The sequence below is a fragment of the Rhinopithecus bieti genome, unplaced genomic scaffold (genome assembly GCF_001698545.2).
Source record: "Rhinopithecus bieti isolate Rb0 unplaced genomic scaffold, ASM169854v2 scaffold_7049, whole genome shotgun sequence".
Lineage (NCBI taxonomy): Eukaryota > Metazoa > Chordata > Mammalia > Primates > Cercopithecidae > Rhinopithecus > Rhinopithecus bieti.
Genome location: NW_016805922.1, coordinates 151,108 through 173,252, shown reverse-complemented (window position 1 = coordinate 173,252; position 22,145 = coordinate 151,108). Strand labels below are relative to the sequence as shown.

Here is a 22,145-nt window from a genome sequence, read left to right as displayed (position 1 = left end):
GAGCCTCATCTGTAAAATGGGAATAGCAATACCTGTTTTATAGGACTAACATTAGAATTAATAATGTATATAAAGTTCTTAGTTTAGTATTAGGCCGGTAAGAGTAATTATTATACGGTCATTATTCTAAACAGAATACTCTCTCATAGAGTATTTGTGTATTAATAAATACATTAAAGATTCTGGCCGGGCGTGGAGGCTCACGCCTGTAATCCCAGCACTTTGGGAGGCTGAGGCAGGCAGATCACGAGGTCAAAAGATTGAGACCATCCTGACCAACATGGTGAAACCTTGTATCTACTAAAAACACAAAAAAATTAGCTGGGCGTGGTGGCATGCGCCTGTAGTCCCAGCTACTCAGGAGGCTGAGGCAGGAGTATTGCTTGAACCTGGGAGGCAGAAGTTGCAGTGAGCCAAGATCATGCCATTGCACTCCAGCCTGGCAGTAGAGTGAGACTCCATCTCAAAAATAAATAAATAAATACATTAAAGATTCTAAGTTCCTAAAAGCTGAAACTTTATAGAAATAAAAGTTATTATCAAAGTAGGGCAGGGGCATGATGTTCATTATTTGTAAATGATGTGGGTGTATTCCTAGAAGAGCCTAAATAATCATCTAGAAAACTTAGAATTAATAGTAAGAGTTTAGGCCAGGCATGGTGGCTCACACCTGTAATCCCAGCACTTTGGGAGGCCGAGACGGGTGGATCACGAGGTCAGGAGATCAAGACCATCCTGACTAACACCGTGAAACCCCATCTCTACTAAAAATACAAAAAATTAGCTCTGCATGGTGGCGGGTACCTGTAGTCCCAGCTACTCGAGAGGCTGAGGCAGGAGAATAGTGTGAACCCAGGAGGTGGAGGTTGCAGTGCTGTCTCAAAAAAGAAAAAAAAATTTTTTTGATAATAATGAGTTTATTAATATTACTAGATAGAAGAGTAAATATATAAAAAGTATAAATATATTTTTTTAAATCATTTATATACTAAGAAAGTAAATGAATACCAATTTTTTTGTTACCAAATTTAACAAAACTAAGAAACTGCCTAGGAATAACCTTAGTTGGATATATGGAGTAAACTGTTACTGAGAAATATTTTTAAAGTCTGAGAAAATTGAAATTTCTTTTTTACTTTTTCTTTTTTTTCATGAAACGTGAACCTTTGATAAATTTCATGTTCATTATGTAAAGATATATATGTGTATATATATATTTCTTTTTCTCTCTCTTTTATATAGTTCCCATGAAACTGCCTTGTTTTCGGAGTTTGATTAAATGATTCTGAAGTCTACCTTTTAAAAAATAAGAAAAAATTGAAAAAATAATAACGAAGTACTTTCTCTTGAGGTGTAAGACTAGCTTCTAGTATGAAGCTAATAGCTAAATTTAGTATAATATTGATGCAAGAATGGATGTATATATGGAACAAAATAGTCATAATAGGCCTAAATATAAATGTAAAAGTTGGTAAATTGTCGTGGAATTTTTACTTAGGAGATTGAAAAAGAATTAGATTCTAGCTGGACTGTCAGTGGCACATGCCTGTAACTCTCAACTACTTTGGAGACTGAGGTAGGAGGATCACTCAAGCCCTGGAGTCAAGTTAGGCCTGGGCCACACAGCAGGACCCTGTCTTTAAAAGAACAAGGTCCTTTGCCAAAGAAAGTTCTAGGCACATTCAAATGTATATATATTTTTTAATTCAAACTTGGGCCTGGCATGGTGACTCTCACCTGCAATTTCCAACTCTTTGGATTGCCTAGACAGAAGGATCACTTGAAGCCAGGAATTTGAGACCAGCCTGGGCAACAGAGAGAGGCCCACATCTCTACAAAAAATAAAAATTAGCCAGGCATGATGGTGTGTTGCCTGTAGCCTTAGAGAGGCCGAGGTAGGAGGGTGGCTTGAGCCCAGGAATTTGAGGCTGCAATGAGGTGTGATAATGCCACTGCATTCCAGCCTGAATGACAGCAAGACATCTATCTCTAAAAATAATAAATAATTCAATCTGTATTAACCATGTTTTTGTGTCTGTACTGCCTCTGAATTAATAGAGGATTAATACATTGGGGAAAGGATTTGCAGTAAAACTGACAGGAGAGCCCTGCTAGCAATTTGATAAGATTTATCATGTGCATTAAAAATATTCATAATCCTTAACCTAGTATTCATTTGTTCTGCTTGGTATGTTTCCTACAGAAATAGACACAGAAACCAAAATTTATATATAAGGTTGGTGCAAAAGTAATTGCAGTCTTGGACCATTAATTTTAAATCACTTTAGGCTCAGGCACATCTTTGTTAATCAAAATAGGAACCACTGCAATCAACACATTTTTGCCAATGAGAGATAAGTTTGTTTATTCCTGTAGCATAAAAATCCATGCTTCAGGATTTGACAAACTCTTGGAAAATATTTTCTGCATCCTGCTGGTTGTGGAAGCACCTGCCCTGCAAAAAGTTGTCAGATGCTTGAAGTGGTACTTGGTTGGCGAGAGGTCAGGTGAACCTGGAGGGTGAGACAAAACTTTGTAGTCAGATTTGTTCAACAGCTTCAAAAGTTGAATGAATTAGTTGTTAGAATAACTAATTCTTAGTTATTAACAATTGCAAAACTATAGGTTAAAATAATCTGAATTCCAACCCCAGGAATGGTAGAATTTGTAATTTTATCTGCTTGTGCACATACTTGTAATGGAGTATCATATAGTATTTATTGAAAATTTTATTTTTCATTCATTTTATCAAATTAACTCCCTCTACCCTCCAAAACAGCATAGTACCACTTTTGAATTAGATTTGTGATCTTAACTAGCACCTTGAATTTGTAAGAATATTAAAAGAATAATACATGATGACTAAGGTCCTTCTAGGAATGTAAGGATAAGTTAATATTTGAAAATTTAATGACATTCATTTGTTAGCAGGTCAAATGGGGGAGGAGAAGTCATAACACAGTGACTGTTATCAATTTAATGATAAAATAACATACTTATGATTTTTTAACATCTAGCTGAAGAAATTGCCAGTTGTCATGCATCATGAAAACTAGTTAAACATCAAAATAGGCTATCAAATTATCCCACTATTACCATTATTATTTAATATAGTCTGTAATTGTTAGCCAAAGTAATTATACCCCCCTCCCCCCCCAAAAAAAGAAAATCAACATAAGAGATATAAGTACTGGTAAAGAGTACTAATGTGTTATCATGTAGAAATACTATTATCTACCTAGAGAATTAATTGAAAAACTGGTAGAGATTAGTATAGTAACTGGATAAAAAATAAGTATGTAAACTTTTTAAATGTTAATAACATTTAGATAACAAAGGGGGAGATATGTTTTTTTCATAGTAGTAAAAAAAAAACTAAAGAACGCTGAAGGGTAAACTTAATTAGACATGTGGTATGAAGAGAGACATAAATCAATATGTTAATAATAAAGATTATGCCATGTTCCTGAGTAAGAATGCTTCTCAAACTACTCCTGAATTTCATGTAACACCAATCAGAATCCTAACCTTTTTTTTTTTTTTTTTAATAGTATGAGCATGGTCACTGAATGACTTCTATAGTTAGTTCATTGCTAAAATAGCTAAAACATCTTGGAGAACTAGACTAGAATAACTGGAATTGCCCAAACAATCTTAGTAAAAAGTATGCTGGTATTGAAGATAAACCCAGTATATGTAAGAATCTAATAAGATAAATATATTTCAAATTAATGGGAAAATTATAGTTATTCTACAATTACAGAAGATTTTGGAAGGTGCTAGCTATTTGCTATAGGAAGAGAATGGATTAATTGCTACCCCATACTTAAGTATGTTCTTTTTTCCTTTTTTTTTTAATGGCAGTTTGTCAGTGTGAAATAAAATATGTTCTTTTTTAATTAAGATCTAAATTAAAAATTAAACATGGAGATAAAAGGAAAATAGGCTGGCATTTTTACAATGTCAGGGTGGGTTAGCAAAGATGTGATATCAGAAGCAGAAAATAAAGTGGTCCATTTGACTAAATAGAAACAAAACATATAGCAGAGACTTGTAAATAAAATTGAAAGGCAATCAGTAAACTGGGAAAATACATTTTTAATTTTATTGATAAGGGGTCAACATTCTTACTATTTAAAGAGCCCTTACAGATGAAGAAAAAGACCCCAACACCCCAGTAGAATGCAGGCTAAAGAACAGGTGCCAGCAGTTCTCACAGGACTAAATATAAAGTTACTGCACATATGTAGATTTTTTTTTTATTTAATAATCCTACATGTAGCCATTTGTTCTAATAGCAAAAAATGAAAAATACTTGAATTGGTTAAATTTTGATAATACTCATGTTGTGCAACCATTAAACCTGAACTGTAGATTTCTATTCATTATCATAAAAAAAATGTTGACCATGTATTTCTGAGTGAAAATAGTTACTGAGTAGTGTAGGTAAGGCAAGAGTCAGTGAAGCAATGTCTGGATAAAAATTTACCAGGATATTAGCATGTGTTTATTTGTGGATATGATTTTCAGGTTGTGTATGTGTTTATATAACCTTGGTTATTTTTTGAGTAAAGGTTAAAAAAATAAATAAAAGATGGATAGATTTGACCATATAAAATTTGGAAACTATGTATGCAGGAAAAAGACAAAAAGTGGACAAATTATTTGGCCTTCTTTGGCCTGTAAACTTCTTAAGGGCAGATATCAGGTCTCTTGTTGAATACAGTATCATAATAAGTACTCAGTAAATATATGTTGAATGAATGCCATGTACATTGATTTGCACATGGCACATTTCACCTGTATCTTCTAACTTTTTTCTACAACTAACTTCATCACTTAACATAATTGACTTTAGTAGTTATAGTGTTGGACCTAGCAGTACAGAGATCTTCTGAAAGATTCCATTGTTTAAGACCCTTGAAATATTAAATATGTAAAAGTTATTCCGAATATAAGCCATGAATTACATGTTTGTTTCTGTTTTATACCTAGGCACTTTTTAAAAGAAGGAAAGAAAATTTAGTGTCTGGAACAAAAGGAAAATGTGAATATACTTCCAGTCTAGGAATATTAAAAATTCTGAGATATCAGAAAGGAAAAATACACATCTTCAATAATTTTTTGCATTTATTCTTCCCTCTTCATCTAAACATCTCCTACCCTAGTTTAGTGCCTCATAACTCTTTGCTAACTACTGTATTAACTCCAGATGGTTTCCCAGTTACTAGTCTCATACTGACCATTGCTTCCAGATAATCTTCCTGACCCAAAAATTTTCCTTGAAGGCCTGGAATAAATGTCACTGCTTCCATCCACCAAGACTTGGGGATATACTTTATTGATTAAGAATACAGAAAGATGGGGCCAGGCGTGGTGGCTCATGCCTGTAATCCCAACACTTTGGGAGGCTCAGGTGGGTGTATCACTTGAGGTCAGGAATTCAAGACCATTCTGGCCAACATGGCAAAACCCCGTCTCTACTAAAAATACAAAAATTAAGAATGTAGATAGATGGGAGCAAGAATACGTGTTTTGTCTCTCTCCACACATCAAATTTGTCACCTTTAATATGGGGATGTTAATAATAGTGCTTGTTATGGAGTTGTTAAAATTAGATATTTCACAGTAAAGCACATGGCATAGTCCATAGTATATAATAATCATTTAGAATACAGCTTTTTTTTTTTTTTTTTTTAAACGCATAGCAATATGATCACCTTTCTTGATCTTACTAATATGTTCTCTTTTTGGTTTTTGCTTTTGGTGTTTTGTTTTGTTTTGTTTTGTTTTGTTTTGTTTTGTTTTTTTGGGACAGTCTCCTCGCTCTGTTACCCAGGCTAGAGTACAGTGGCGCAGTCTCAACTCACTGCAACCTCTGCCTCCTGGGTTCAGGTGATTCTTGTGCCTCCACCTCCTGAGTAACTGGGACTACACGCATCCACCACCACATCTGCCTAGTCTATTTGTGTATTTAGTAAAGACAGGGTTTTGCTATATTAGCCAGGCTGGTCTCAGACTCTTGGTTTCAAGTGATCTGACTGCCTCAGCCTCCCAAAATGCTGGGATTATAGGCGTGAGTCACCACACCTGGCCTTCTTTCTATTTCTTACAAATTTTAAGCCTCTTGAAAATAGACTGATGACCATTTTTCTCTTCATACCTAGTTCAGTAGTCTGTAGGTATTAAATAAATACGTATCTTTTAACTGTAAATGAATAAAACTATTTTATTCTGAGAATCAAGTGAGAAAGGTGCTTTCGCCTAAATGGTTACTAAAATATTTAAGTGTAGTAACTTGCTTTTTAAGTGGATCTAAGAAGTATAGAAAATAGGATTATTCTAGTCAAAAAAGAAAAGAATATAAACCTAATTTTTTAATGGTTGAGAGAAGTTTCTGTAGAAATCATTTCACGCTTTTTAGGTAGAAAAGGGGCTAGACGTGGATCAGGAAATCATATAAGAACATTATAGAAAGAGCTTCTGAAAAGGGACACAATATATGAGAGATGGTGAAAGGAATTTGGATTTAGCATCTCAGTACCTTTGGTTGGTGATATAGCAGTTTAGTAGAGGGTAACTTTAACACAGTAATGAAGACTTTTCAGAAACTCAATGTAAAAGAAAGAAATTTAGCAGTGGCTCAGGCCTGTAATCCTAACACTTGGGGAGTCCAAGGCGGGCAGATCACCTGAAGTCAGGAGTTCAAGACCAGCCTGGCAGACATGGTGAAACCCCATCTCTACTAAAACTACAAAAATTAGCCAGGTGTGGTGGTGCATGCCTGTAATCGCAGCTACTCGGGAGGCTGAGGCAGTGAATTGCTTGAACCCGGGAGATGGAGGTTGCAGTGAGCCAAGATAACACCATTGCACTGCAGCCTTAGCGACAGAGCAAGACTCCGTCTCATAAATACATAAATAAATGAATAAATGAAAGAATTTTATATTTTGCACTGGTAGAAATTAAATTAGAGATCAGTCACATTCGATTTACCTGGAGTTTGGGAGATAGAATGTTTTCAGAATCATTTTAAGTGTGGTAATTAAAGAGTTTCTTTGGGATTTTGGTTTGATTGGAGGAGATAACTTAATGGGATGAGGCAGAAAACAGTTAAGAGCCATTGTAGATTACAGATTAATGGCTTTACTGTAGAGCCTTAAATTAATCTGTGATTTCAAACTCTCATCCAAGCTTTGTGTTTCACAGACTTGTTGAGCCCATTAAAGAAATGGAAGTCTCGCTATCTGATGGAGCAGAATGTCACCAAGTTACTTCGGCCTCTGTCTCCAGTCACACCACCCCCTCCCAATTCAGGCTCAAAGAGCCCCCAGCTGGCCACGCCTGGCTCATCTCACCCAGGAGAAGAGGAGTGTCGAAATGGATACAGTCTCATGTTTTCACCAGTCACATCTCTTACTACTGCTAGTCGCTGCAACACTCCTCTGCAGTTTGAGGTGATTTGGGTTTGGTTGCCGGGAGTGCTGGATATGAAAATCACCATTTGTACCTTCTCATTTCAAATATAATACCATTCCAAATATTTCTTTACTATCTTCCTTCCCCATCTCAGTAAGAGAATGGGAAACCTCAGGGTCATTGTGGCCTATTACCTGGTCACCTCTCATCTTGGCAGCCCCTGTACTTCCCAAAATAGGCATAGTGCTACCACAGATCCCATTTGTGTATCTTTTGCATGCAGTCCATCAGTCTCCATATGTTTAGGTAGTAAGCATGCTAGATCTCCATCGTTATCTTTACTGTAAACTTTGGTCAAAATAGGCCTCTAGCTGCCTGTAGTATCTGTTAGTAACACCAGCCTGAGAGCACAGATGATATTGATTGATTGTGTCTTCGTTTCTAGGCCTTTAAATAAGTGAAGTGTCTTTCCCAGGTTGTTTGGTATTTTCATTGTGGCCTTAGTGAACAGATTTAGAAAACATTGGGGTATGGCTTATGGCGAATGCGGATTTTTTCCACTCCAGGTTACTTTCCCTCTTTGTTATAATGTCTTAAGAGTGAGAAGTAGACAGGAGACTAGCAACATGTATTCATGAGACAAATTTATTACCTTCACTGGGATTAAGTTAGAAATGTCTGCCTCAGCTATTTCAAAAAGTGATTTTGAATCACTTTAGTGTTCAGGTTCGGGTGACAGCAGGTTTCAACAGAATCCATGTATACTTTTTTAAAACACTTCATCTGTTGCATGTTACTTTGATTTGTAATTAAAATGGACACTGTCTTTTCCTTCCTTCTTCAGAAAAATTTGTTCTGACCACTAAACACACTCTGCTGCTCTGCCCCCTTGCTTGTACTTCTCCAGATGTGTTTTTTGAGAAAGGTGAATGTCCTAACCAATCTTATGTTTCCTATTCAGCTTTTCCAAGTATGAGGATTCAGAATACTTGGATTTTTATATGAGTAACTAAGAGGTAGCTAGCAACATTGAAAGCAGAACTATATTCTGTCTTACCCTAGATCTCTACTTTTGGAGCAGACCTCTTTCTGGCTGAGGGAAAAAACCTCCTGGTTACATATGAGTTATCTAGAGAAATTACTCTTTACCAGATTCTTTATGGAATTCTTTCAGCCAGATAATACAGCAGCTGATTCAAGCCTTTCTAACTTTGTCTACTTGCAATTGACTTTGCAGTTGGCACCTAGAGCTTTACAGTAAGGTATCATGAGAGGAATTCTCCCTGGAGGGCGTACGATTATAGGAATAGAGTTTCATACTTTATCAATACAGACTTTATTATAAATGTGGGATTATGAAAATTAGAAGGAGGCCGGGCATGGTGGCTCACGCCTGTAATCCCAGCACTTTGGGAGGCTGAGGCGGGCGGATCATGAGGTCAGGAGATCAAGACCATCCTGGCTAACACGGTGAAACCCCATCTCTACTAATAATACAAAAAATTAGCCAAGCGTGGTGGCAGGCACCTGTAGTTCCAGCTACTCGGGAGCCTGAGGCAGGAGAATGGTGTGAACCCAGGAGGTGGAGGTTGTAGTGAGCCGAGATTGTGCCATTGCACTCCAGCCTGGGCAACAGAGCAAGGCTCCGTCTCGTTTAAAAAAAAAAAAAGAAAAGAAAAGAAAAAGAAAATTGGAAGGTAAGTCACTTTCCAAAACAAGCAGGTTCAGCACTCAGTGTGTTCCTTATCCCTTGTAGCATTTGGGATAACTATTAAACACTGCAAATATAAAGTAGTTTTGGTTTTCTTTTTTTTTAATTGGTGATCATTTTAAATACAGTCCAACCTTAATGTTAGAGTACCAGGAGGGAAGGAAAATACTAAATAGTAAAAGGTCCAAGGCATGGTTTCACTTGCAATTTAAGGAAAATTTTCCTTTCTCATCAATAATAGAACAGATTTCACCACCCTGAACCATTCTAATCACCATTTTAATAGCCATACTCTTTGCTGTGTTCTAGTACAGAGAGGTGGGGAGGCTTTTTTGTATCAAAGGCTGTGACACATTGTGAAATATCAAAAAGGTTTCGCATATAAAGACCAGCTTAGGCTGGGCATGGTGGCTCACAGCTGTAATCTCAGTGCTTTGGGAGGCTGAGGCAGGAGGATTGCTTGAGGCCAGGAGTTTGAGACCAGCCTGGATAACATAGTGAGACCACATTTCTCCAAAAATAAAATACAAAACTTAGCCAGGTGTGGTGACACACACCTATAGTCCCAGCTACTTGGGAGGCTGAAGCAGGAAGATCACTTAAGACCAGGAGTTTAAGGCTGCAGTGAGCCATTATTGTGCCACTACATGCCAGCCTGGGCAGCAGTGAGATCCCATCTCTACAAATAATTAATTAAAAGACCAGCTTAAGGCCGGGCGCAGTGGCTCAAGCCTGTAATCCCAGCACTGTGGGAGGCCNTAGTGAGACCACATTTCTCCAAAAATAAAATACAAAACTTAGCCAGGTGTGGTGACACACACCTATAGTCCCAGCTACTTGGGAGGCTGAAGCAGGAAGATCACTTAAGACCAGGAGTTTAAGGCTGCAGTGAGCCATTATTGTGCCACTACATGCCAGCCTGGGCAGCAGTGAGATCCCATCTCTACAAATAATTAATTAAAAGACCAGCTTAAGGCCGGGCGCAGTGGCTCAAGCCTGTAATCCCAGCACTGTGGGAGGCCGAGACGGGCGGATCACAAGGTCAGGAGATCGAGACCATCCTGGCTAACATGGTGAAACCCCGTCTCTACTGAAAAAAATACAAAAAAATAGCCGGGCGAGGTGGCGGGCGCCTGTAGTCCCAGCTACTTGGGAGGCTGAAGCAGGAAGATCACTTAAGACCAGGAGTTTAAGGCTGCAGTGAGCCATTATTGTGCCACTACATGCCAGCCTGGGCAGCAGTGAGATCCCATCTCTACAAATAATTAATTAAAAGACCAGCTTAGGCCAGGTACAGTGGCACACACCTATAATCCCAGCTACTCAAGAGGCTAAGGCACAGGAATTGCTTGAGCCTGAGAGGTTGCAGTGAGCCAAGATTGCGCCACTACATCCCAGCCTGGGCAACAGAAGGAGACTCTGTCTCAAAAAAAAAAAAAAAAAAAAAAAAAAAAAAAAACACTTTACCATATTAGTTTGGGGACGGATATTTTTGAAAAGGAAAAAAGCATTCAAGAAAATGGTAAGAAGCCTTAAGTGCTAATGGAAGAAGGTAAGAAGATAAACAGTAGAAGAGAACAGAACAAGATTTTCAGGAGGGGAAAGCATCTAGAAAGAACAGTGGAAGCAACATTGGGAGGGCAAGCTTAATTAGCCTCTCCTTTCTACCAGAATAAGCCTCTCCTTTTCTTGCCCTGACAGCCATATTCCACTCACCATTTCACACATAGATGTACAGCACCCACTCACTCTCCATGCCAAGTAAAATTCACAGCCAAAACCCTGCTTTGCTGAAGCAGCCTCATTTCCCCTACCTCAGCATATGCCTGCCACCTAGGCCACAGTTATTCAGAGTCTACATTAGGCACCCTGTCCTTACCTCAGCCCTAGCACCCCTGAATTACTGTCACACTACCACCATCACTCTCTTCACGTGTTCCCATTTACATCTTTCCATTAAGCACTCATTGCTCAGTCTCTGTTTGTTATGGGAGTGCTGCCTCACCTGAAAGTCCCAAGGTGAAATCCTACCCTCTATAGGATGCAGGGACTTAAGTATACACATACATGCTTTTTCTGCTCTGTTGCCAAAAGTACAATGGATTTTACAAAATAACATAAATAGGGGTGGCTCAGGTCTAATTAGATTATGCTTAGAACCACCTCTAGCCTGTGAGCTAGGGATTCCATCAATCACATTTCCTGTAACTCATTCAAGAAGAACTGGCCATCTCCCTAACCAGGTCAGCCCCCAGCACACTAACGTCTCCCCCTGGATAGCAGTGGGAGGACCTGAGGCATATAAGAGAATAAAGAAATGTGACAAGCAGAAGAGGCATTGGGTGAAGGAACAAGGTCCATCTAAGGAGGAATAAGGGGTAGGGTGCCCCTCAATAAGAAATACTATAGGTTGCTAAACTCTCATCTAAAATACAAAGACGTATAACACTAAAATTTCACCAGTCTAACTCTTTCCTTATATGTGCTTGAGATGTTTACTTACAGCATGAAACATTATAACCAATTTATCCCTAAATGCTTTCAAAGATACCAGGAAGCATTTTAACAAGTCATTCTGTCCATCGAGATGAGTTCTGCAGTTAATTATTTCCCCTATGCATTCTTATTCAACTTCTTCGCCCCCTAAAAAAGTTGTGGCTAACATCTATGCTTGCTTTTATTTTTTGTTTGTTTTGTTTTGCTTCTTGACTTCGAGTAGATGAATAATAACAAGATGCTTTTCCCTCCTCTAGAACATATCCTCCCCTGAGAGTTCCCCTGCGCATAGGCCCGAGTCCCTGTCACCCGAGGTAGTTATCACACCATCTCAATCACACTTGGAGGCTGAGAGTGAGTGTTCATGAATGTGTTCCTGAGTGTGTGGGGAGGGCTGGGGATCTGAGTGAGTGGGGTGATGGGCTGGAGGGCGGCCACTCAGTCACAGTTAAGTTAAATGAGCCTTCCTGTGTGACTGTGACTACACAGGCCTGTCAATGTAGATGGAGGAAAATGAAGTAGGGGTGTGCGTGAGTGTGTGGTGTGTGTGTGTTTGGTGGGGTTGGTTTTGTTGTTTGGGGAGGGGTGGCTGGAGTTCTATTAAAGAATAGAATCTAGAAGTCAAGATGCTGATATGTGGTAGGAGCCTTGTTAAAGAAAGGCTAATAAATAAGGAAAATTGAGTCAAAAGTTGGTAAGAGCTGTTTTTTGAGTTGGGTGGTGACTTATGCTTTGTTCTAGGGTTAATCTAACAGCTCTCTAAACCAGATGTTTTGGCCTTTGGTTGATAGATTGAGCAGCTTCTTCAGGAAGGGAAAGTCGTTCTGTCTTTCAGCTTTCCTACATTTTCTCTGTAGCTCCTTACTGAGTGCACAAGGAAACCAAGTGAGTCCCTGGGTTTGTGTCACAGGCCACCATTCTGCAATGGTTAGGATATGGTTGCTATACAAGTGTTATCTCTTAGGATATCAGTAGAGTGGTTTTCTCACAAACCCGTCTGCTGTGGATATGTCAAACTCAGATTTTAGTGCTAGAGTTTCTATTATAAGCTTTCAGATGTAATAATAATGAACTCTGAATCTGTTAATACATGGGACCTTTTTTCTCTTGAAGAGAAAGTTAGAGTCTCTCAGAAATATTCAACTGAACTTTAACCCCACCCCCTTCCAATAAAAAATTAGGGCATAATTCAGTGACAGTCTAGTAAGTTCTGAATCAGTAGTAGTTCATAGGTTAATGTGAAACTGAAAAAGGTTGTATTCCACTAGTATATTAGAGATTTTCTTGGTGTTTTGACTCTAGCTTATTAGGAAAGTAAAGCTCTCTCTCCTCAGTTGTTGAAAGATTCTAAGATAGCATAATTTGAAGACTGATATGGTATGGTATCTGGTTTTCTGGTACCATTCTTTGTAGGCGGTTAGCTGTAGTTGACCTAGTGTTGGAAGTTTGGAGGTTATGATAACCAAATAGTAGGTGGGGTTTATTTTTGGTACATTTCAGCATTTCAGAATCTGCAGTGATGAGCATTAGTGGTCTTGTGGTATGTTGACATACATTAGAGGATAAAGAAAGAAGAACTGAGTGGCCAGAAAGTTGTATGAGAAACACACCTTCTTTAACAGTGAAAGTGAGTGAAGAACTGGTTGGTTGATGTCTTTAATGCCATCCTCCTTTACTGAACCAGTAACTTAAATACTTGCCTTTCCGTCTACTTTCTTCTTCCTCCACCTTTTTCCCTCCCCCTCACCTTGCATCAATATTAATTTAGAAATTGATAACCCCAGAAGCCAGTTATCTTAAGACACCAGTCTCACCTTTGTAGTGTGCATGGGGCTAAGGTAAATTCCTTATTATACCACTTGTCCCTTAGTGTAGTACAAGGTGACTCAGCAACCTGATGAAAGGCTAAGCAGGCAAAATAGTCACATTTAGCCAATTACCTAACTTTCCCAGTATTTCCCATCCAGAAAGACTTGAAAGCAATTTGGGAAAGGCCGGGATTCTTTAGTACTCTGGCCTATATACACTGTTGCTACGTGGGACTTTTACAGAATATAATGGCTTTATCTGCTCTACTTCCATCCCTCTTATCTTTCCCTGTTCACCTGTGTCCCTCTCCCCTCCTTTCTGCCCTTTGACTTTTTCCTTTCTCCCCTACCCCATGTCTCCGTTGATTTTTATTCTTTCAGCTTTGTCACCGAAAAGACCTGGATTTGGCAAAAGTAGGATACCTTGACTCCAACACTAACAGCTGTGCTGATAGACCTTCCCTACTCAACTCTAGTCATTCTGACCTGGCTCCTCATCCCTCCATCGGACCCACTTCTGAGACTGGTTTCCCAAGCAGAAGTGGAGATGGACATCAGACCCTCGTGAGAAACTCAGACCAGGCATTTCGGACAGAGTTCAACTTGATGTATGCCTACTCCCCTTTGAACGCTATGCCTCGAGCAGATGGACTGTATCGAGGTTCTCCTCTAGTGGGGGATAGGAAGCCTTTACATTTGGATGGGGGATATTGTTCGCCTGCAGAAGGATTTTCCAGCAGATATGAACATGGCTTAATGAAAGACCTCTCTCGTGGATCCTTGTCACCTGGTGGTGAAAGGGCCTGTGAAGGAGTCCCATCTGCCCCCCAGAACCCACCACAGAGGAAAAAAGTAAGTATTTCATGTTGTATCGGTGAACTTTTCAAGAATGTTAACCAAGTAATTCAGTAGATATTCGTAAGTTTCTGCTATGTGTTCTGCACTACTCTCAAACAAGTGAGACATAGTCTCTGCCATATCCAGTGAAAGGCTGTTTCAGTACAACTTGGTGAGTGTTGTAAATATTCAGCAAATGTAAATGCCTGTATGTGCCATACACTTGCTAGACATTGAAAGGTTAGAACAGTGAAAAAGAAATTTTACCTATTATTTAGTGTGTCCCAAGTTCTAGGCACTGTGTTAAGCTCTTTAAATGTGTTTTATCCTCACAGTAAGCCTATAAGATAGGCAGTTTTCCATTTTGCACATGAGGAAACTAAGGCAAGTTGAGTAATTTTTCCATGGTCACACAGCTAGTAAATGGAAGGACCAGGATACTACCCAGTTTGAGAGATAAGGCTAGAGAGAGAGGTGGCAGGTTACTGATTTAGCTGAATCTCAAACAATAAGTAGGAGTCAGCCAACCAACAAATGAGGGTGAGGCATGTTACAGTAGAGGGAGTAGAACAGGTAATTACGTGGCACTCAGTTGGGCAGGCAGCAGGCATGCAGTGTGGTGCAAACAGTTGGATGTTGTTGTATCAGGTGGAAGGCTGGGAGAGCCAGGAGGAAAGTGCAGAGAGTGCTGGGCTGGGCCAGGCCATAGAGAGCTTGCTAATGGGTGGGGACTCCACTTCTAAGTAATGCCTGATCTAGAAGTCACAAAGCCAAAAATGTGCTTTTGTATAAATGGTTCTCAACTAGGTGTGTTTGGGAATGTGTTGGAGTGTTTTGAATTATCCCAGTGACTTGCATTTATTGAGCAGGGCCAGGGATGCTGAATGTCCTGTGTAGGGGACAGTACCATGTAATGGCCAAACATCTGTAGAATCCTCATTGAAATGAAACCTAGTGGTTTTTTATATTTTCATTATAATAATACTCATTACCAGAATTTATTAACTTCTTTCCAAAATTATGTATAGAAAATGCATATGCAAAACTGGCTATATTTGTTACATTTGCACAGAAAAATGAGAACCCTAAGGGGATAGAAGGAGGAGGAAACATTGGCAGATAATTTGGATTAGGATAGTAATTGATTTCAAAGATTGTTGCATGAACAGCATTGACTACCAGAAACAAAGATGAAAACAATCTTTAGATTTCTGGTTTTATAATATTTACTATGTGCAAAAGTCATGGAAATCATAGTGTGTTATTTCAGAAACACTTCTGAAATTTATTGGGCATATGCAAGCATAAATTTAAGCATATCCAAATTCTGTGCTGGATGTTTAAGATAAAAAGCCCTCCTAGAACTTATAGTTTAGTCAGGGAGCAATCAAGACACGGTAGTAAATTCTACGGCCTGTGTAAGTAGTGTGTCAGAACAGCAAAGAAGAGGTGTACTAGGCAGGGCAGGGATTATGGTCAGCAGGGTGGGGTGGGGGGTCTGCTGTCAGAAAAGAATGAGCAAGTGTTAGGGAGATGAAGGGGAAGTTGGGGAGAAGTTACCAAGTTGTTTTCTAGAGCTAGCTTGCTAAAAGTATAAACTGGAAATAATAATTTCCTCTTTTTACATTAATTACATCTATGTCTAAGACAGAAACAATAATAAATTCCTATTTATTTCTTGAAAAATTGAGCATATTTAAGTACCCTGGAGCATTGGTTTTTTTCTTTTCTTTTTTTTTTTTTTTTTTCCTTCTCTCTCTGTCTACCTCCCTCTCCTCCATCTCCTTTTTCTCCTCTCCCTGCTTCTCTCTCTCTCTCATGCTCTCAAACAGCTAATTCTAGGGGCTCCCAAGGAGTGCAGAAGAGCCATCAGAGTCACCTGGGAGGCTTTTTAAACTATACAAGCTTCCAATTCTCCCTTCTCTGGGTACTCCCATTGTTGCAAATAACTATGATAGCACACTTCTGTTACTGTGTAACGGTAGCCTCACAAGTTTTTCTGAAGACAGAAAAAAGCGTGGTGGTCTAATTGGCAAACATTCTTTAGAAACTTACCTCCTAGTTTATTATCTTCCTCTTACCAATTTCCAGCTGTCTTAAATATGTAGCTGTGCTCAGATCTCTTTCACACCCCCCAAAAAAAGTTGTCAGGGTTGGTATCTGCTTTGTTGGCGTGGCTTGGCTAGTGGTTTACTACGGTACCATCTTTCCTTCTTTCCCTGTTGCTAGTGATCCACTAATGATATCCAGCTAGAGTACCGTTTTTTGTTTGTTTTTTCCTTTCTAGGTATCCCTGCTGGAGTACCGAAAACGGAAACAAGAAGCTAAGGAAAATTCTGCTGGTGGGGGAGGTGACTCTGCCCAGAGCAAAAGCAAGTCTGCAGGAGCTGGGCAAGGCAGCAGTAACTCCGTTTCTGACACTGGTGCCCATGGTGTGCAGGGATCCTCAGCCCGAACCCCATCTTCCCCTCACAAAAAATTCTCCCCATCTCATTCCTCTATGTCCCATTTGGAGGCGGTAAGCCCATCAGATTCCAGAGGCACTTCTTCATCTCACTGCAGACCTCAAGAGAATATCAGCAGTAGGTGGTAAGTTTATATCTGATGTTTTATAGTTAAATTGGGGGTGGGGGGAGTATATATCTAGGATCATTCCCAGTTTTACCTAAAATCTATGGGAACACTTGATGGGAACATCTGAGACAGCCAGCCAACAGTACCATCTGTCCTGTTCAGCTGATTTAATAGTGTCAGCTGCAACCCCCCAGCTTTGCAGAATTAAGAATTACCAACATGCCTGTGGAGCAGCGCTTTGGATGACATGTAGTTATGGATGCAGATGAGCTCTTTTATTTGGTGGGCACTAATACTGCCTCTTCTATTTCTCATTTCACATGAAAGGTGAGTCAAGAATCCAGCCAAGTTCCACATGAATTAACAACAAATGTCTCTCTTCCACATAGTTAGCATATACAGAGCAAGAAGACATTCTGAAAGGACTTGTCTGGTTTAGGGGAGACCACAAATTTAAAAATGAATAATACTGGTGGCAAATACTGAGGATCAAATGTGTGAAATAGAGAATGAACCACAGGAGTTCAGGGATCTTGAACTGAAAAAATAAGTCTGAGAAAGAAGAGTCCTGGCTCATATGTTTAATGTTCATTAATCTATGAAACCTTTATTAAACCACTACTATGTATCAGGCACATGATTTCCCAAAGGAGAAATTTTAACATTTTTAAATGGGGTTAAGGGAAGTTGACATCTTTAATCCACTTTTCCTTGATTTCTTTTCTTTTTTTTTTTTTGAGACGGAGTCTTGCTCTGCCGCCCAGGCTGGAGTGCAGTGGCCGGCTCTCAGCTCACTGCAAGCTCCGCCTCCCGGGTTCACGCCATTCTCCTGTCTCAGCCTCCCGAGTAGCTGGGACTACAGGCGCCCGCCTCGTCGCCCGGCTAGTTTTTTTTTTGTATTTTTTAGTAGAGACGGGGTTTCACCGTATTAGCCAGGATGGTCTCGATCTCCTGACCTCGTGATCCGCCCGTCTCGGCCTCCCAAAGTGCTGGGATTACAGGCTTGAGCCACCGCGCCCGGCCGATTTCTTTTCTTTAAAAGTGGTTGTTGTTGTTGTTGTTGTTGTTGTTGTTGTTGTTAAAAGTGGTTGTTGTTGTTAAAAGTGGTGGTTGATGATGATGATGATGTGTCTCTTTTGTGCCTGACATAGTTGGAGGCAGAGGAAATACCTTGTTTTAAATTGGTTCTGAAGAAAGTGTTGTTTAAGAGGCTGTTTTAAGAAAATACACTGTGCACCTTGGTTAGGGCTTCATTTGTTTTGGTTAAGTCCTGTGGCTTGAACTTGCACCCTGTTGCCTTTACAGGATGGTTCCCACATCAGTAGAACGACTCCGAGAAGGAGGAAGCATCCCTAAGGTCCTCCGAAGCAGTGTGAGGGTGGCCCCAAAGGGAGAGCCCTCTCCCACGTGGGAGAGTAACATCACAGAGAAAGACTCAGGTGAGCCCATGGCCTTCTACTGCCACCACATTCAGGGACACATGAGCCAAGTCCTGTACAGTTCATGCTGAGTACTGAGTTGAGGTGAGTCAGTTTCTGATGCAGTTGGACTCTGCCGTATGCTAGGTTCTAGCCCACTTATGCTCATTTGGGCTATAACATTTGTAAGATCTAGCGTTGCTTGCTCTCTGTCTGCTCTTTTTTCCCCAAGGAATACCTTTCTGTAACTCTCATCTCTCCAAAGTCCTGGAAATCTACCTCGATGAAGGATGAAGAGAAAGAAGGAGACGGGAATCAGATCAGGCATTTAGAACATAGCCCATAATTAACCACTCCTTTTGCCCTTCTGGCATGCTGCACTCACCCAATTTGTCACAAAGAGAGCAACATGGGTTGGTGATGGCATTGGTGATTTGAATGAACAATGGCTGTTTCTTACTTATTCTAAGAAGCCAAGTTGATTTTTTTTTTATGTGTTACCTTCCAGACCCTGCAGATGGAGAAGGTCCAGAGACATTGAGCTCAGCACTCTCTAAAGGAGCAACTGTTTACAGCCCTTCCAGATACAGCTACCAGGTGAGATGAGAAATTGCTGATACCTAGATGTAGGAGTGTGTTCTGGGTTCCAAATTGTCCTGGCCATCCTTTGCCATTGAGATGCTGTCTTTGCATATAGTTTCAGCAACCTTGGAAATAAGTCATCATCTGCTTGCCCTCAGGTAATAAATTATGCCAGAAAATGAATAAGGTGATCAAAGACAGACATTTTACTGCCTTTGGTTTCCTAAAAGGAATACATGGTGAAAAGATGAAGAAAAAAAAAATATAGGGTATTATAAACGTTCACCATTTATATTAAAAGTCAGCCATTTAAGGGACTTGTTCACCACCTTATTCTTTTCCTCCCAACTTTGCTAGCTCCTGCAGTGTGATAGTCCTCGGACAGAATCACAAAGCCTCCTTCAGCAGAGTTCCTCCCCCTTCAGAGGACATCCTACACAATCTCCAGGATACAGTTATCGAACTACTGCACTGAGACCTGGAAACCCCCCCTCTCACGGTTCTTCAGAATCATCCCTCTCTTCCACGTCCTATTCCAGCCCCGCCCACCCTGTGTCCACAGACTCGTTGGCCCCATTTACGGGGACACCAGGGTATTTTAGCAGCCAGCCACATTCTGGAAACAGCACTGGCAGCAATCTTCCAAGGAGGAGCTGCCCTTCTAGTGCTGCTAGCCCTACCCTGCAGGGACCCTCAGACTCGCCAACCTCAGACTCGGTTTCTCAGTCCAGCACAGGAACTCTGAGTTCCACCTCCTTTCCTCAGAACTCTAGGTCATCATTGCCATCAGACTTACGGACTATCAGTCTGCCCAGTGCTGGGCAGTCAGCTGTCTACCAGGCCTCCAGGGTATCTGCGGTTTCCAATTCACAGCACTACCCACACCGTGGGAGTGGGGGTGTGCACCAGTACCGACTCCAGCCACTGCAAGGGTCAGGAGTCAAGACTCAGACAGGACTTTCCTAGGGCTTCTGGATTTGGGCAAACAGAACTGAATGAGCCCATAGCTGCTTCCTTCCAGCTGCCTCTGGAACCTAGGCCGAGCATATTGCTGGGGAAGGGGGGATACAAGGTGCCAGAGGATTGGGTCTGGTGGACAAGAAACAAGACTTGTGGTCACAATTGGCCTCTGGCCTTGGAGAAAGATGTAAATCTTGTCTGAAGCAGAGACTATAAAGAAGTTTCTCCCTGCTGTCAAGGGTACATTGTTGACAAGCAAATAGTGTTTCAGTTAGTAACGGTTCTAAGTGCAATGAGTTGTGTTGAAGCCTCCGTCTCCCATCCTTGCCTGTAGCCTGTAGTCACTTGTGCAGTGAGGACATCTTTTTCAATTTAAAAAAAAAAAAAAGAAAAAAAAGTTTTCAAAGGAAAAAAAGTGAAAAGAGCCAATCTCAAAGGCCCCAAGCCATCTGAGTACTGTTAGGGTTTTATGCACTTAAGAAAAAAGGTAGGTATATAAATGTTCATCCTAAGACAACCATTCCAAAAGCGGGTATCTGGCCAATGTGTGTCCACCAAGAATACTGCCTATCTGTGTCTTAAGATCACCAAGAAATAGGCAGGGATAGTAAAGCTTGGAACCTGCACCGACTGGAGGGTGCCTGGCTCTTCGAAGAAACGCTCATGGTCAGCTCTTGATTATTCGGGAGCAGATTATCTGAGTAGATTGAGCCTCCAACTGTTGCTATCCTACTCCCCCTTCCCAAGCTATTTTGCAGCTCAGTAACCCATGAAGTAAGTAGACAAGGAAAAGAGGAATGAGACAGGATATAGGCCAATTGCATTGCTACTTACCAGCTTTTGGCAATAAATTTGATTAGGAAGGATACCGAGTGGTTTGGGAATGCTTCGAATTTTATTTTTTCTACTCCCAATTAATCAGGAGTTGATGATCCCATGAGCAGGACCGCCTCCATGATTGGGGAGCATGCACTTGTGACTGCAGGGTAAGAGTGGGAAGATAGGTTTGTGGAGTGGCACCGACAGGACTGTGATTGTGTGTGGGCCCGCCCCACATTTCTTTGGGGGATGCTTACGTGAGAGTGGGCCCAGTGAAAGAGTTACCAAGCCACCCACACCCCTAACACTGTTCTGGATGAGAGACGAGAGCAGACTGGCTTCTCCCCATCAGTGCATTGTGCCTGTTGTACACCCCTGGAGGAGCCCTGGAGCCAGCCCAGGTGGGGTACACAATCTTTTTAAATTCCATATGGTTGCCAGCTTATTTCTTTCACTTGTTTACTGTAATATCTGGCGTGTTTTTATTTATCTAATTTTGTATTCAGTTATAACCATGGTAGGGGTAGTGAATATATGACAGGTGTAATCCCTGGTGCTGCAGTGGACCTTCTTTTCTTTTGGACAAGATAATACTGTGAGTTTCCCTCCTTCCTTCCCTCTAATTTGTTTTCCTTTTCTCCCCCAGCCTCTTGCATCCCCTTCTTTTCTACCCTGTCCTACAACTATCATATGCACAGTCTTCTCTCTTTGTGTGTGACTGTTACAAAATTTCACTTTTCAAAATCGAAATCAGGTGTTTGCTCAAATGAGGGGAGATTTTTTTTTTTTTTTTTTTTTTTTTTAATGCTGAGACCTCAGCAGAGTACTTTTCTTTTGTTGTTTCCCCACAAACCCATCAGTCTGGGAGAGCATCTGGGAGAAGGAAATCATGCTGGCCTGGGATGCTGGTTTTTTCTGTATTACATAAAATGTATACGTATGTAAATGTCTCTCCATTTGGGCTGGGGTTTGCATTCTCCCCTTGGCTATTAACCAAGGGGAGAGGCCAGCGGGCAGGCGGCCCTCACCCTGCCTGGCACGTGCAGAGACCCCAGCCACTCTGTGTGGGCAGGGTGCTGTCAAGACCAGACCTCTTGGGGGGGAAGGGCGGGGGGGGGGGGGGAACTCTTGGAAGGGAAGAAGTATCACTTCTTTCTCAAGTGGAGTGTTTACACCTTGCTGTAACATTTGAACTTTCACAAGAGATGTAATAATTTTGATAATAAAATTCTTAACCATAATAATCATAAAGTTGAGAACTTCTTTGTCCAATTTTGTGGCCCTGCCTTAGCTGGTTAATGCCATTTTTATCTGAGGAGAATGTGCTCTTGGTGGAGTTGTTTTCCCCATCATAATGGGGCCAGGAATACTGTCTGACCTTCCTTCGCTTTTTATGATTGCAGTCAGGACAGTGTGAAGGCAGACCCTGCAATAGGGCACGTGAACATTAAAAACTGTCTTGAACTTGAGTAGTGTTCCTGATCTTGGAGCAGCTATTCATTGGTCTTTTCTTTTCATTCA

At 40.7% G+C, this 22,145-nt stretch overlaps 1 protein-coding gene across 19 annotated transcripts in view; it reads left to right on the top strand.

The window, feature by feature from the left end:
* The window catches only part of SETD5 (SET domain containing 5), a 92,093-nt gene extending 70,210 nt beyond the window's left edge, over positions 1–21,883 (top strand). For 13 of the 19 annotated variants that reach the window (XM_017874139.1, XM_017874134.1, XM_017874131.1 and 10 more), the window contains 7 exons: positions 7,210–7,457; positions 11,884–11,940; positions 13,816–14,286; positions 16,559–16,860; positions 18,151–18,284; positions 18,772–18,860; positions 19,203–21,267. In XM_017874139.1, the coding sequence (XP_017729628.1) occupies positions 7,210–7,457; positions 11,884–11,940; positions 13,816–14,286; positions 16,559–16,860; positions 18,151–18,284; positions 18,772–18,860; positions 19,203–19,811 (1,910 nt within the window). In that variant the 3' untranslated portion in view covers positions 19,812–21,267. Of the gene's footprint in view, positions 1–7,209; positions 7,458–11,883; positions 11,941–13,815; positions 14,287–16,558; positions 16,861–18,150; positions 18,285–18,771; positions 18,861–19,202 lie in introns of all 19 variants that reach the window. The other 6 variants (XM_017874141.1, XM_017874143.1, XM_017874140.1 and 3 more) reach the window with 2 other exon arrangements.
* The last annotated feature ends 262 nt before the right edge of the window (positions 21,884–22,145 follow it).